General features: G+C 60.9%; 1 protein-coding gene across 8 annotated transcripts in view; it reads left to right on the forward strand.

Moving 5' to 3' along the window:
- The window catches only part of MTA1 (metastasis associated 1), a 43,705-nt gene that overhangs the window by 14,772 nt on the left and 14,930 nt on the right, over positions 1-14,003 (forward strand). For 5 of the 8 annotated variants that reach the window (XM_046647354.1, XM_046647355.1, XM_046647356.1 and 2 more), the window contains exons 2-7: positions 1,014-1,081; positions 6,137-6,230; positions 10,471-10,521; positions 10,977-11,103; positions 11,172-11,235; positions 13,805-13,922. In XM_046647354.1, the coding sequence (XP_046503310.1) occupies positions 1,014-1,081; positions 6,137-6,230; positions 10,471-10,521; positions 10,977-11,103; positions 11,172-11,235; positions 13,805-13,922 (522 nt within the window). The remainder of the gene's footprint in view (positions 1-1,013; positions 1,082-6,136; positions 6,231-10,470; positions 10,522-10,976; positions 11,104-11,171; positions 11,236-13,804; positions 13,923-14,003) is intronic. The other 3 variants (XM_046647358.1, XM_046647359.1, XM_046647361.1) reach the window with 1 other exon arrangement.

Raw genomic sequence — 14,003 nt, forward strand, 5'->3', positions numbered from 1 at the left:
CTCCTGGCTGGCCATCTCCGGCAGGACCTCGGGCCTCCGCCATGGGTGGCGAGTGGCGGGGGGAAGGTGTTCCTGGGCAGTTCGGTGGGGATGGCAGCTTGGCCTGCTTCTCAAGCTGAGCCTTCCCTGATCTGCTCCAGGATGCCTGGAGCATCGAGGCGTTGGCCGGGCAGCCAGGCTGGCAGCTGGGTGGCCTCCCACTGTGGGCATCTTGGGAAATCTCGGGAGACTGCCAGCCTCCCCAGGCCAGAGCCTGACTCTCCCCCTGTGGAGCCTGTGGGAAGGCGGAAAGCACATGTGGTTTCTCTGTGAGGGAAGTTGGTGCTGACCTGATGGTCTAAGGGACCCAGCGGGGTGGTGGCGGCACCCTCTGATCTCACGCCTCTGGGAGCCTGACACCGTGCCTGTGCCAGCAAGCTCTGCTTGGTTTCTGTGCCTGCCTCTGCCCAGGAGGCCCAGCCTCAATTTATTTGTAGAGGGACATGGGGGGGGGGGTGTGCCTGGAGCCGGAGGAGGAGAGGCAGGGTCCGGTAGCCCCTGGTGTGCTGGCATGGTCTTTGGGGCTGGTGGTGGCACTGCCTGTAGCTGTCCTTCCTGCTCTGGCTGCGTGACTCTCAGGCCACCCTCCAGGCCAGCAGCAGCCTCCTGGGAAGGTGTCCCCAGGGGGAAGCTGCCTGGCCCCCATGCCTCTCCTGGGAGGGACGGACCTCCTGGAGTTGGGACCCCTGGGATGGGGACCCACACTCTGGGCCCTGCCTGGAGCGGCCCCCTCCTGCCTTGTCTTGGGCCCTTGCCTAGCACCCACTGATGGGGTTCTGGGTACATCATCTTCCCCCAGGGGCAGTGGGGACTTCACCTCCTTCATTCGCTCCTGTTCCCCAGCCCCCAGAACTGAGGGTGCGAGTGAGTGGAGTCGGGGGTCTGGGCTTCCCTGGGTCCCTGGGGCGGCAGGTGGTTCTGAGTGTGGCGGGTCCTATGCTGTGGGGTGACGCTCTCTCTCTACCTGTTTGCAGACTATGTGTACTTCGAGAATTCCTCCAGCAACCCTTACCTGATCCGGAGAATCGAGGAGCTCAACAAGGTATCGTGTGTGTGTGCACCTGGCAGCCCTGTCCCTGCTGGTGGGGGGCAGGGTGGACCCGCCTTTCCTGTGGCTCTGCCCCAGGTCGTCATCATGGATGAGACAAAACACGCCCCCAGCCCCTGTGCCATGTTTGCAGGGGCCTGAGGGGCTGCGTGGACTTTGGGACTGGCCTTGGACTGGCCACTATCTGCTCAGACCTTTGGTGGCTTTGTCCCCAGGATCACCTGCCTAGAACTGGGTCCTCCTCCTTGGAGAGCCCATTAGTGAGGTCCCTGGTGTTGCTTGAGGGACATGCTCAGAGGGTGCTGAGCAGAACAGAAGTGTTCAGAGGGAGTCCGGATTGGATGATTCTGGAGACCAACCAAAGCCCCAGGGAAGTGGCCTGGGCGACCAGAGCCCGAGGGTCTGCGTGGGGTCCCCACAGCTGGGCATTCCCTGCCTGTCTCCTGCCTCCCTTCCCACTCACTCAGGCCACCCTCCTCCCTGCCACTCCTGGCCGGGGGAGAGTCACGGCAGGTGCTTGCGAGTCTGTCGGGACAAGGTTGTGCTGCCTGAGGCCAGGTGCACCCGGAGCCTGCCTGGGGCCTGGGGGTGCAGAGGGGGTGGGCTTGCGGTTCCAGCCCCGCTCCTCCCCCATCTCAGATTTGGAGTAGGCTCTGTCTTTGGTCAGAGCCTCTCGCATCCTCCTGGCCGGCGGGAACGGGGGGTCTCTCTCTGACCAGGAGGTGTGAGCCGCCTCCTGCCTCTCCTGCTGGCCTCCTGGTTGGAGGCGTTCCTGGCAGAGAGGGCTGGGGGAGAGGGCAGGTGTGTCCCTTCCTTCTCCGTGGACATGGCCACAGTGACGCTGGGTCAGCATGGCCCCTGGCCCTGCAGCTCCTTCCTCCCTGGGCCGCTTCCTTTGATCCCTGACGAGCGGCTGCTGTGCCCCTCTCTGAAGCAGCCCCCCTCCCGGAAGCACCTGTTGTCACTCTTGCTGGCGAGAGGGGCCCCTCTGTGCCTCTTTGAGGCTAGCCCTCAAGAAGCTGCTTTCTTGGACCTCAGGCTTTGTGACAGCGTGGTTTGCGATTCTTGGGGCGAGGCAGGGATGGAATGGGAGGGTCAGGTGCTAACCCCCAAGGATCAGACTTAGCTGCAGCCGAACCTGACCCCTTGGCCATGCTCACCAAGGGCCTCTCGCTATGTCACCACCATGTCACCACCATGATAGTGTCACCACTGGTCACCACCAGTGGTGTCACCACCAAGTGTCACCACCACTTGCCAGGACAAGGTGGGGGTGCCCATGCCCTGAAGCCTCAGCCCCAGCTTGAGCCCATCGGGCTGGTTAGACTGACCTGGCAGCTCTTGGAAGGTCTGGGGCCAGATCTGGAAGTGGCAGGGTCCGGGGCAGCGACTGGGACGTCCTGTGGGGCCACTGCACTGCTGGAACCCATGCCCCTGCAGGTGCCTTGTCAGGGGTCCTGCTCACAGCCTCCCCAAGCCTCACGGCCAGCAGGAGAAGGGGCAGCCGGCGTCTGCAGCTGAAACGGGAGCGAGTGGTCACCTCTCTGCTTGTGTTGGCATACATTCACTTGGGGACATGAGGAGACAGGGATGAGATTCCTCAAATGGCAGTGGAGCACAGCTGGAGGAGGCTAGGGGTCCACCATGTCCTCTTGAGTCTCTATAGTGACAGGTGGTTGCTGGCAAGTGGGGCCATGGCAGCCCGGTCTTCTTGAGGCACAGGGCAGGCAACACCCCAGGGCAGGCGGCACCCAATGGCAGGGGCCTTAAGTGCCTTCGGTGACGGGGTTCCAAAGGTCTTTCCCCTCGCTCTTGCCATGATGTGCAGAGGGCAGATCACACAGTTGGGGCCATGGCGTCTGCTCATGACAGCCACGTGTGTGATGGCAAGATATAGACAGAGCATTGACTCCCTACAGTGGTGGCAATGGTTGGTGCTGTGTTGAGCTCCTGCTCAGGGCCAAGACCATGGGACCTCTGTGTTTGTGTGCTGTAGTCTCTCCGACAGACCAGGTCAGAGGGTGGGGCGGCTGAGGGACTTGCCAGAGGTCCTGCCCCCAGCAGGGCAGGAGATGATATAGTGGTGGGAAATTCCAGGATTCCTGAGGCGGGAACACAGCTAGGGGGCTTCTAGGTAGGCACCGCCACCTGAACATACTCTGTTCTCTTGCTCTCGACATCCCCTAGAATAGCAGGAAAGCAATGCCAGGGTTCTGCACCCCAAAGATGGAGAGAATGGGAGGTGTGGACGCAGATTTGGAAACAGGAAAGCTCCTGCTCCCCAGGTGTGGTGGTAGGAACGGTACTCACCTGCAAGGCTTGGCCCGGGTACCACTGAGGCAGCTGGTGTGGGTCGAGAACACAGAAGGCCTCCCAGCCTTCACAGCTCACGGGAGCAGGCTGGGTGAACCAGAGGCTGGAGTTGTTCCAGGAAGGCTGTTAACGTGAAGACTGGTCAAGACAAACCGGGAAGAGGAGCTGATGCAGGGAGCAGAAGAAAAGTAAAAGCAAGAGAAAGCACTCCTGTCCTCAGAGAAGCAGGATGGGGATGCTGTGAAACGGGAAGATCTGGAGAGTTAGGAAGAGGCCTTACAGTTATTAGCAGAAATAAAGAATGGAGTGATAAAGTTGGGGACAGAGGCTGGCACGAAAGCACTGAGAGACTAGGAGAGAAACAGAGGTCCAACATCCAGATAGAAGGAGCTGTAGGAACCAGGGGCCCTGCGGACAGAGGGACCCGAGAAAGTGCCCCTCAGCCCCTGCTGCTGACAGGAGCACGGGGGACAGCGTGGAATTCGAGGTGAGTTTGAGGACGAGCGGTGAGGGTTAGGTTTGGAGTGTGGAGTGTGGGGATCTCAGCAGAGCGCAGCAGAAAGGCAGGAGAGACGGGGCTGCCGACCCCAAGGTCTGGATGATGGAAGGGACAGGCCTGGGGGGTCTCCTCCACTCCCCCCACACACAAAGCCTGTCCCCGAGCGACGGTCGCCCCATGCAGGTGGGCAACAGACGAGGCGCCCTGCAGTTGCCCAGCCTTCCACCCGGAGGCCCTTTGGGACCCCAGCATGGGGCAGGGGACCGAGCACATTGAGGAGACAGGTCGTAGTTGTGAGAGACTGAGGCTCCCGGGATCTGGGGGGAGCACCGGAGAGGGTTCCAGAAGCCTTGGGGTCCTGGATGTTGCCTGAGCTGGGCTCACATAGGTGCACCTGGAGAGCAGAGTGGGGAACAGACGGGGGAAACGCATGTTCTTGGGGGGCCAGGGTGCAGGTCCCAGCAGCCAGAGGGGTAAGACCTGTTCAACCCCTGGGGCATTCAGCCAGGACCCTGGAAGGGGTGCAGCCTAGAGTGGCGCTGCTGTAGGTCAGCCTTGGAGGGAGGGGCCACAATGCGTCAGAGAAAGAGGGTGTGTGGCTGCAGACCCCACAGACCCCGCCAGGTGCGCAGTGTGTCAGCACACCTGGAAACTTAGGGGATATGGATAAACGCCCTGAAAACACAAGGCGAAAATGGTTTCCAAAGGACCGAATTATGACTACTATTTAATTTAAAGTTTTAGTGGTCATTGTTTTAGATTTGTCCTAGATTGCTTCTGTGGTCCTGTCTCAGTATTGGGTATATGTATTGTGTTGAATGTCCCTTGTCATTTCAAACACAGCAGACGGTTTCTGGAACTGTTTCTAGGAGGTACTTTTTGATCTGGGGTTCACGGCTTGGGCAAAACCTTAAATGCCTCTGAAAACTGAAAATGTTTACAAGTCTTTAACAGCCATTTTGACAAATTGTGGTTTTAAAAACTTAGCCTTCCTACGGTAAAGCTGGGCGCCACCTTCAAGCACCCTGAAGAGTCCTTTATTCTTTTTGTATTCTTTCCTGGTCTGCACTGAGGGTGACCGTCGTCGGTGAGCACGTGGCCGTGTTTGTGGTGAACTCGCAAAGCAGCACGGTTGATAATACTTTTAATTAGTGCTCTCAGGTGTGAAGGTCTTGAAACTGTTGAAAGATTACTCGTCTAATGGACTCAATAAGGAAAAACTAAATACTTTTCTTAAAGACAGTTTTGTTTAATGTTATAAGTGTTTGTACACTAAATCTATAATGGTTAGAATTGTGATACAAACCTTGCATTATTATTAAAAATTCTATAACTCCTGTTAGTTCGAAAAAGATACTTTCTTCCTATGAGGTTATTTACCCACCAGGCTTCCTCAGCATCCTGGCTCCCTCTGTTCTCTTTCTGTACTTAGTAGACTGTTTGCAAGTCCTTAACATTGGCCCTGCGCATCGGCTGCGCGGCTTCCACAGCTGTTGCAGTCACGGCAGCGTTCCCCCTCGCGCTGGTGTGCAGGCGGCCAGCTCCAAGTCCCAGCTGTTTCCCATGCGGATCCAGATCCCAGGGCCCTCCTCTCCCCTAGCAGCCGGGGTTTGCTCGCTGGGAGTGACGGAGCCCAGCGGTCGGCTGTCCTCGATCATGCCCCTCTGCCTGCCGGAGAGCAAGGGGTGGCTCCAAGGCTGAAGGCAGAGCGAGGTTTGGCTGAACACTGGTCACAGCTTTCCTTTCCCAGGGCCGGGGGTCACCCAGGTTCCGGCCCCACGCAAGCAAGGCCTAGGGGAGGGACTCGGAGGCCCAGTCCCCCTCACGGCAAGGAGGCGGAGGGGGTGGAAGAGCCTGGCAGGCAGCGGCTCTCATGTCCTGCCTCCTCAGGGCCGAGTTCTGGGGGGCAGGCTTGGCATTAGGAGGGGCCGGGGTCCACCTGGTGTTCTCAGGTGGCACCCGAGGGAGGAGGAGGGGCAGAGACTGGCCTGAGGACCTGAGCGTGTCCCCTCCTGGATCAGAAGTGCCACTGCCCCTCAGCTCACAGGAACGCTGGGCCCACTCAGAGGGCCTCGGCATGCTCTGGGGTTGGCTCCTCTCGAGGTGTGCCCATCGCGGGTCACACCCCAGGTCCTAGGCAGGGGTTGCCACTCCTGGGAGCCGCGAGTGCCGTCTGGTGGTGTTTCCGCCCCAGGCTGGGGCCCGTGCGTTCCTCACACCGTGCCTTGCTGTTGCAGACGGCCAACGGGAACGTGGAGGCCAAGGTGGTGTGCTTCTACAGGAGGCGGGACATCTCCAGCGCCCTCATCGCCCTGGCTGACAAGCACGCAAGTGAGTCTGGGCCTTTCTGGGGGGTGGCCCTGCCCGGCCCGGTGTGTGGCTCTTGTGGTCCTGACCCTCCCTCTTTGCTCTCCCGGCCTCCCCTCTCCCTCTGTAGCCACAGCCTTGGGCTCTGGGCCCCGGTTGGGGTTAAGGAAGTCCCTGTGTGGCCCCTTGGGGCCTCCCTGCGCCCTGTGCTTTTCTGAGAAGCTGGGCCTGTCACAAGCTTGTCTGGGGTGTGGCTGGCTGACACTTACATGAGGTCTTTTCCTAATGTGATTAATGTCGGAGGCTTTTCAAATCCAGTTGGACGATTCCTTGGGTGTTATGGGGTGGGGGGGCGTGGGGCCAAGGCTGCTGCTGGTCCAGATGTTTCCTTTGATGTTTTGAATAGTGTTTTCAGGAACCAAGTCTCCCTCTATTTACGATTCAAACCTAAGTCTAAGAAACACTGACTCCAGGGACCCTTAACCAGCTCAACATGAGCATCAGAAGCTTCTGGCCCACGAGGTGCGCTCAGGCTCGTCTCCTTATCAGGGGCTGGTGTTCTTACTCTAACACAGCCTCCACGGACTGCTGGACCAGTCCACATCTGCTTCCATGTGGGAAACATTACTTCAGAGTCTCGGCTGCCCTGTGTCCTCCACACATCTGGGGCCAGAGAAGCCCAGAGAGGCCTGTGTCCCAGATGCAGTGTTATGTCGGTTCCACATGGCCCCTCCTTCTGCTGACGAGGTGGGAGGTTCCAAGGTCTCCCACCTGGGGGTGGGATCTGCCCAAGAATATGACTGTCCCTGGTCCCCCAGACTCTTGACCACAGGGCTGCCCTGGGCCAGCCTTGCTGCCAGGCCGTCCATCCTGGGGACAGTTACATTTCTTGTCCTGAGTTTGTCAAGTTTCATCCCTGACTCTGCTCTTGTCACTGAGATGGGCAAAGGTCCCCCACTTGAGGGCCACCCCTTGCTGATCCTGGCTCCTCTGGGTGGAGGCCAGGCATGGGAGAGCTGGGACCTCCCAGCGATGGCCAGCCGGCTGGGCCTCACCCAGGCTCCAGGTCAAGGCGGGGACTCAGGCAGGAGTCCTTCTGAGTGAGAGGCAAGACACCCAGGTTGGGTAGCCTGGGACTGGGTCTTCCTAGGCTTCAGGGATGAAGGTGTGGGGTGAAGGAAGAAGCATTTAGGGCCTCATGTCCCTGCCTTACAGCTAGAGCCCTGTTCCCAGCACCCTGGGTGGGATGGAGTCTTCAGCTATCCTCAGGGTCAGCCCTGCTGGGCTGGGCCCCAGGACAGGCCCCTATGCTGCACAGGGGTGGATGAGCTCCTGGGAGAGCCCCACAGGCTGTAGGATGTGAGCTGGCTCCAAGGGAGCAGCCAGTTCTTTGCTGGCCTTATCTGGCTTCCTGGGAGCATAGGATCCTGGGTGGTATTTGCCCGAGGGCCATGGTCGCCAGAACAGCCGTGGGTCTGGGCCATGGTGCATTTTACACCACCTTGTAGTTTTTCTGGCCTTTGTGCCCTTTGGGTCTTATTTCATTAGCGGTATCCTCGTGATGCAAGTGGCTCTGTGTCCAATGGTAAACGAAGCTTGCCCAGAGAGGGAAGCATTAGAGGCGGGGTGCAGTGGCCCCTTGACTCTGACCCTAAAGTCTGTGCCCACCACCCCCACACTGTGACCTCCAGGTGTCAAGGAAAAGAGCTGGGGAGTCCCTGGGGTCTGCAAGCTGCATGTTCCAGGGCAGTGGTCCCTGTGGTCACTGGCCCTGCAGGTGTCAGCGAGGCTGGTTCCTGTTCCATGCTGTCAGGACGCTGATGGGGGCCTCAGGGAGTGGGCTGCCAGGCCGTGGACCTGCTGGCCCATGTGGCTCAGGACGGCAAGTCTCACCATCGACTCGGGTGTCAAGGACTGGAGACCTGCTCCTTACCTGTGTCCACTGCCCAGCCCAGAGCAATCGCAGTCTTCACCCCATTGGTACATGGTGGCACACTGTGTCCATTGGCCCGGAGAGTCTGGGCCAGTGGTTTGAGGGTTCTGTGGCCCCATGGGCCCAGGCTCTCCTGCTGTCAGGCACCCCCAGGTCAGCTCCTGGCCGAGAGGGTTCCAGGAGGAGCTCGGCTGGCCGTTACGTGACAGGAGCTGTTGGAGGGGCAGGTTTTCAGAAGCGCCATGTTGGAGCTGTTGGGACTGGCACTTGGCAGCATCCCAACTGAGGCAGTGGCCCCGAGGTGCTGGCGGAGCCCCTGATGCCATAATTCCTGGAGAGCTACCCCGGGAGGCTTGTCCGCAGCCGGCTCTGCGCATGTAAAGTTACGTGCTATGGACTAAAAGCCAAGCTGCAGGGAGCGCAGGTCATACATGATGGTCTGCTGCTCTGCCGAGGCCACCAGCTCGCCTAGCTCGGTGCAGGAGCCCATCCGTTTCTCGGGAGTCTCCATCCTCTGTACCAGCTGCCCTGTCTCGCAGTGATTCCTGCAGGAGCTACCGTCCATGGGGCCACCTCTCCCGGTGTGCTCATGTGAGCTGTGGCCAGGGTGAGGCTGCTCCATCCTGCTGCCTAGGGCCCTGCTCAGCATCGCCGGACAGGTGTGAGGACAGTCTGGGGGCTGTTGTGGCAGGAGGGCCGGAGCCCATGGGAGCCCCTTGCTCCATCAAGGAGGCCTCTGGCCCACACAGTCAGATTAGCAGCTACGGTTTCTTCTAGGCCTGAGACAGAAGCCCCCACCTTACTCCTGCCAGGGTGTCTGGCCCCCAGGTGGGCCAGACGCCCCTGTGCTGCACAGGCCGCCCTGCGGCAGTGAAGCCCCTCTCCCGACACTCATCCCAAGGTCTCCCAGGCTGCCATCCGCTCAGGCCTGGCCCTTCATGGGGACCAGAACAGCTGACTTGGGCCATAGAGACCGCAGCCGTAGCCCCCTGCCCTGAGGCGTGCGTGCACATGCGCACGCGCAGAGCTGCCCTTCTGAGAGCAAGACCTTGCCCTGACAGAATGGCAGGCACAGGTGACAGGCCCTCCCTGAAGCCCTCCGGATGAGCTGCGGGGGCTCAGGATTGCTGGTGGGGTGTGTACTGAGTCTGCCTGTGCCTTGGGGCTGAGCCTGGAGCTCACTCTGCCGCCTGCCCCTGGGCTAAGCCCCTGGACTCCTGGAGGCCGCGTACCCCTGCACCATGCAGGCTCGAGGGCTGGCCAGCCCAGAGGAGTGCTGGGCAGGGACAGGCCCGTGGGGAGGCTGGAGGCCAGCCTGACACAAGTCCTGGACGTTCCCGGGCCCCCTCCTCACCCTGCTGGTCCAGGCTGGGGAGGGGCTGTGTCTGTGGGCCTGAAATGGGTGCTGCCCACAGGGACCTTGGCCGGCAGGGCCCAGGATGACAGCCTCTGGTCCTTGTTCCTAGCTGTGCTGCCTGGGCCAGTGGTACTGTCACAGGGCGAGCTTCTAGACACTAGTGACGTCCCCAGTCTGGGGGTGCACTGTGCTCGTGGGGTCTCTGGGAGTGGGCGGGGAGGTGACAGGCTCAGCGGTGTGGATACTGTGGCTCCTGTGGCCCACCATCTGGAGCTGCCTACCCCCCAGCCCGCAACCCTGGCCTCTGTCTAAACTCCTAATGGCTGGGGTCCTGGGCCTTCCTGGGGACTGTGGCAGTTGAGGGGACTCTCCGCAGCCACCACAGGGGGGCAGCAGAGGGCTGTGCATGAGGAGAGGGAAGGGGGTGCCTGGGTGGGGAGTGGCCAGGGGAGGGTGCGCAGGGACAGCTGGCAGCATAGCTCCATGCCCCGCCCCTGCCTCTGGGGCCTGGGATAGGGTGGGGGTTAGCTACATGTCTGGCAGCTCCCTTGGATGCTGTCCAGAGCGTGGCCGAGCTGCACATGCTCCTGCACTGTGTCGTGCCCCCCGGTCCCCTGCACCACCGCAGCTCCCACCGTGCCTTTAGGGGCACCACACACCCCAGGGGAGTGTGCCAGGGGGCTGCCTCATGGAGGCCGCCCTGCGTCCCACTCCCCACACACATGAGTTTCAGGATCTCCCCGTGGACATTGCTGTCCCAGCCCTGGAGGCGTGGTCAGGGCCCCCAGCACCAGAGCGGGTGGGTGGGTGGCTGAGGTCGGCTGGATGGGATGTCCAGAGGCCCGGGTATTTTCCGGCTTTGGCCGGTGGTCTTCACTCCCCTCCAGGAGGCCGGCGCCCATGTCTGCCCTGCCTCCCCGCCTCGAAGCCTTATTGCTAACCTACGCTCTGGGTGCTGTCTGTCTGTTCTATAGCCTTGTCAGTCTGCTATAAAACCGGACCAGGGGCCGACAACGGCGAGGAAGGTAAGACTGCCTCTGCAGGTGGGTCCTCGTGTCTGTGTGCTGCTGCGGGGGCACCTGGCCGCCTGCCTGCCCATCTCTGCACTCTTGCCGCAGCTCGCCCCAGGGTCCTGCTGGTGCCAGGAGGGGTATGAGGCAGAAACTGTCCCAGCCTTGGGCTCCGCAGTGGGCATCTGCCCTCCCATCCCCACTGGGGATGGCTTCTGCCTCATTTTCCCTTCTGCTCTGTTGCCTGCTGCTTCTGAGGCTGACACAAGACACTGTCTTCTGTCTCCCCGTCCTGCTGCCCGGGGTCTGGGCTTTTGGGGTGCCTGGGCGTAGACGGGCACATGGGCACCAGGGCGTCTGCTGGGGGCCTGCAGGGAGCTCCGTGGCCACCCCGGGTCGGGCAAGGGGAGGGGTGCGCAGCCGGTTGGCGGGCCTTTGCAGGGCCAGCTGACGGGCTCTTTGTCCTTCAGGAGAAATCGAGGAGGAAATGGAGAACCCAGAAATGGTGGACCTGCCTGAGAAGCTCAAGCACCAGTTGCGGCATCGGGAGCTGTTCCTCTCGCGACAGCTGGAGTCGCTGCCTGCCACCCACATCAGGTACGCAGGGCCGGGCAGGCACGAGGGGTCTGCCCCTCCTCCTCTGACAGCGCATCCTTGTCTTGCAGGGGAAAGTGCAGCGTCACCCTGCTCAACGAGACCGAGTCTCTCAAGTCCTACCTGGAGCGAGAGGTGAGGTTGGCCGCTGGGGTCCCCCCACGCTGCGGGCTCGGGCCTCCTGGTGTGTGGAGGTGGAGCCTGGGCCCCATCCCCCCGCTGCTGGCCTCTGCTAGGCTGGGTGAGGAGATGCTTCTCCCACCTCACTCTGGGCCCAGACCCTTCCCTGCCCGCGGCACCCTGATACCAGGCGCTGGCCACCTCCCTTCCCGCTGTCCTGTGCAGCCCCCCTCCAGAGTGATGTCTGCTCCCTCCACCCGGCAGGATCTGGGATGGGCACAGTTGGCGCGTTCCCTCTGGAACGGCTTGTCTTGGAGCGATAATGATCGAGGCTCGCACTCTCACAGCAGACATGTGGCCATGCAGCCATCCAGACCACTGCCTCGAGCCCTAACGGTGTTGACCCAGAACCCTGCTGGCTGGTTGACAAGAAGGGTTTCTAAGTTGGTAAAATCAGAAATGTCACTGCTGCCAGGGACTTGGGGCCGGGGCCTTGGGACCAACCTCCCTCCCCCACGGACAAGAACTGGTGACCCCCATACACTGTAGGATGCTACCCACCCGGTGCCATCCACTCCCTGAGTTGAAACAACCAAAAATGTCTCCAGACAGTGGACATGCCCCGGCGGGCCGTGGTGCCCCAGTGAGAGCCGCTGCCCTGGGGATGAGAGACGGCCAGCTGGGATCTGGAGCAGCTGGGGTACATTAGTTACGTGGAGGGATGGGTGGCCGTGTAAGGAGACTCCTGGGGTCAGCTGAGGAGTGGGTGTGTTTTTGTCCCGGCTTCGGGGCCTGAGGCCCCTCCCCACGTGTCCCCATGGAGCCCTTGGGTCTCCTAAGAGACCTCCCTCAGCCCACTCTGCCTGTGGCCGCCCCACAGCTCTGCGCCTCCAACTCAACACTCCTTGCAGAAGTGTCATCGTCTGTGGGTGGCACCACTTATTCTTGCCACAGGCCCCTCCCACTATGCACAGTCCGCCTCATCGTGGAGCTCAGGGGGACACGGTGGGTGGGCAACAGACTACGGATGAGAACAGGAGATGGCAGTCTGGCGAGGGTCTCCCGGTGCTGTGGCTGCATCCGGGGTCTGGCTCAGGGAAGCTGTCAGGAAACAGTGCCTGCAATCAGTCCTGAAGCACATGCCGGGCTCGGCCAGGGCAGCAGGGGCTCCGGGGGGACACCATGCACCAGCACTTTGGGAGAAGGCCACCTGGAGTCTGGTGCTCCGGGAAGAGAAGGGCTGGGCGTGACCAGAAAGACCCCTTAGTGACAACCACACAGGAAGTGATGCGGAGAGGTGCTGGTGAACGAAAAGGCTCGGTGTGAACAGCTGGCCTCTGGCAAGCATGTGTGTGCCACGTCACATGTACACAGAAGCAGCCTTGGACCGACATTCGGGGACCGTGCGCGTCTCCAGGTGGTGGGGCCGGGGGTGCCTGCCTGTTTGCACTCGCCTGCTGGGGAAGCACATCAGTCTCACACGATGAGGAAGCAGGCTGCCAGTTGGGGGCTGGGCATCCTGACACCCCCGACTCGCAGCACGGCCTTCCCTCCGCAGGTCTGAGCGGCCGCGCCCGGAGCAGTGCGTCCCGTCCCCGTCAGGCATCAGGCCGGCCTCGCAGGCAGGCATTAGTCGACACAGGCTCACACCACTGGAAGACGTGCAGAGGGAGCAGCAGGGGCAGTTTATTAACTTAAAGAAACACAGAACAGGTGGCAGGCTGAGGTGGCCGCGGGCGGGTTTGGAAGAGAGGGGATAGAGCAAGGGCTAGAGAAGCAGCCCAAGAGGCGCCCAGGGAGGTAAAGTGGGGCTCAGGGCAAGTGGAGCCCCAGGCACACGGGCGCCCAGACCCCGAGTGTACCCCGCTGAGACCTCTGCTCAAAGGCCTAGGTCAGCAGGCTTGCTGTTCAAAACAGTCCAGTCCAGCTTGACGCGTTTCCAAGAAACACGAGTGAACACTGGGACTCAGCGCCGGACGGCGAAGGGCCGGGAAGGCTGGGTTGTGCAAATTCCAGGCAGAGCAGCTTGGTACCTGGCGAGTTAGGGGAAGATGGGCTTAGAGGCAGAGGCTGGAGTTGCGATGAGCGGGGCACGGCCTGCAACTCCGCTGACAGCTCTGGGCATCGAGTCCAGAACATTCTGTAACTCCTCATTTGTGTATGTCTCCTGTGACAACCCACACGAAAACCGCACCATCTTCTTGAAGGACGTGCCCAGAATCTGTCGGATTTATCCCTAGATGACTTAGGATTTTGGTTGCTATTAAACACTTTTATAAACTGAGCTTTCGAGCTGTCGCTGCTGATAGAAGGGCAGCAGTTTGGGGGTGTTGGTCATGCCCAGTGGCCTCAGCCAGTGCTCTTGCTGAATCTGGTGATCTGTCAGCTGTTGGCGGGTTCTAAACAGGCCATCCTCTTGTGCTGTGGTTACATCGGCATCTGTCCTGATTCTCCGTTTTTGTGTATTTTCCCCAGTGTCCTGACCTCCACCGCGAGCTCCAACGGCAGTGGGGCCCCACTGTGGGCTCTAGCGAGGCCTCCTCGGCGCCACGTGCTGACACCTGTCCCGTGTGATGTTTTTCAGGATTTCTTCTTCTATTCTCTAGTCTACGACCCACAGCAGAAGACCCTCCTGGCTGATAAAGGAGAGATTCGCGTAGGGAACCGGTACCAGGCGGACATCACTGACCTGTTAAAAGAAGGTAGGACAGGGAGGCCTCAGCCCCGGGCACAGGGAGGCTGGGGGTGGCCCGGAGCATGTGCAGGGGTTGTTTTGGAAGTTG

This window comes from Equus quagga, chromosome 20, assembly GCF_021613505.1.
Source record: "Equus quagga isolate Etosha38 chromosome 20, UCLA_HA_Equagga_1.0, whole genome shotgun sequence".
In the NCBI taxonomy this organism is placed as follows: Eukaryota; Metazoa; Chordata; class Mammalia; order Perissodactyla; family Equidae; genus Equus; species Equus quagga.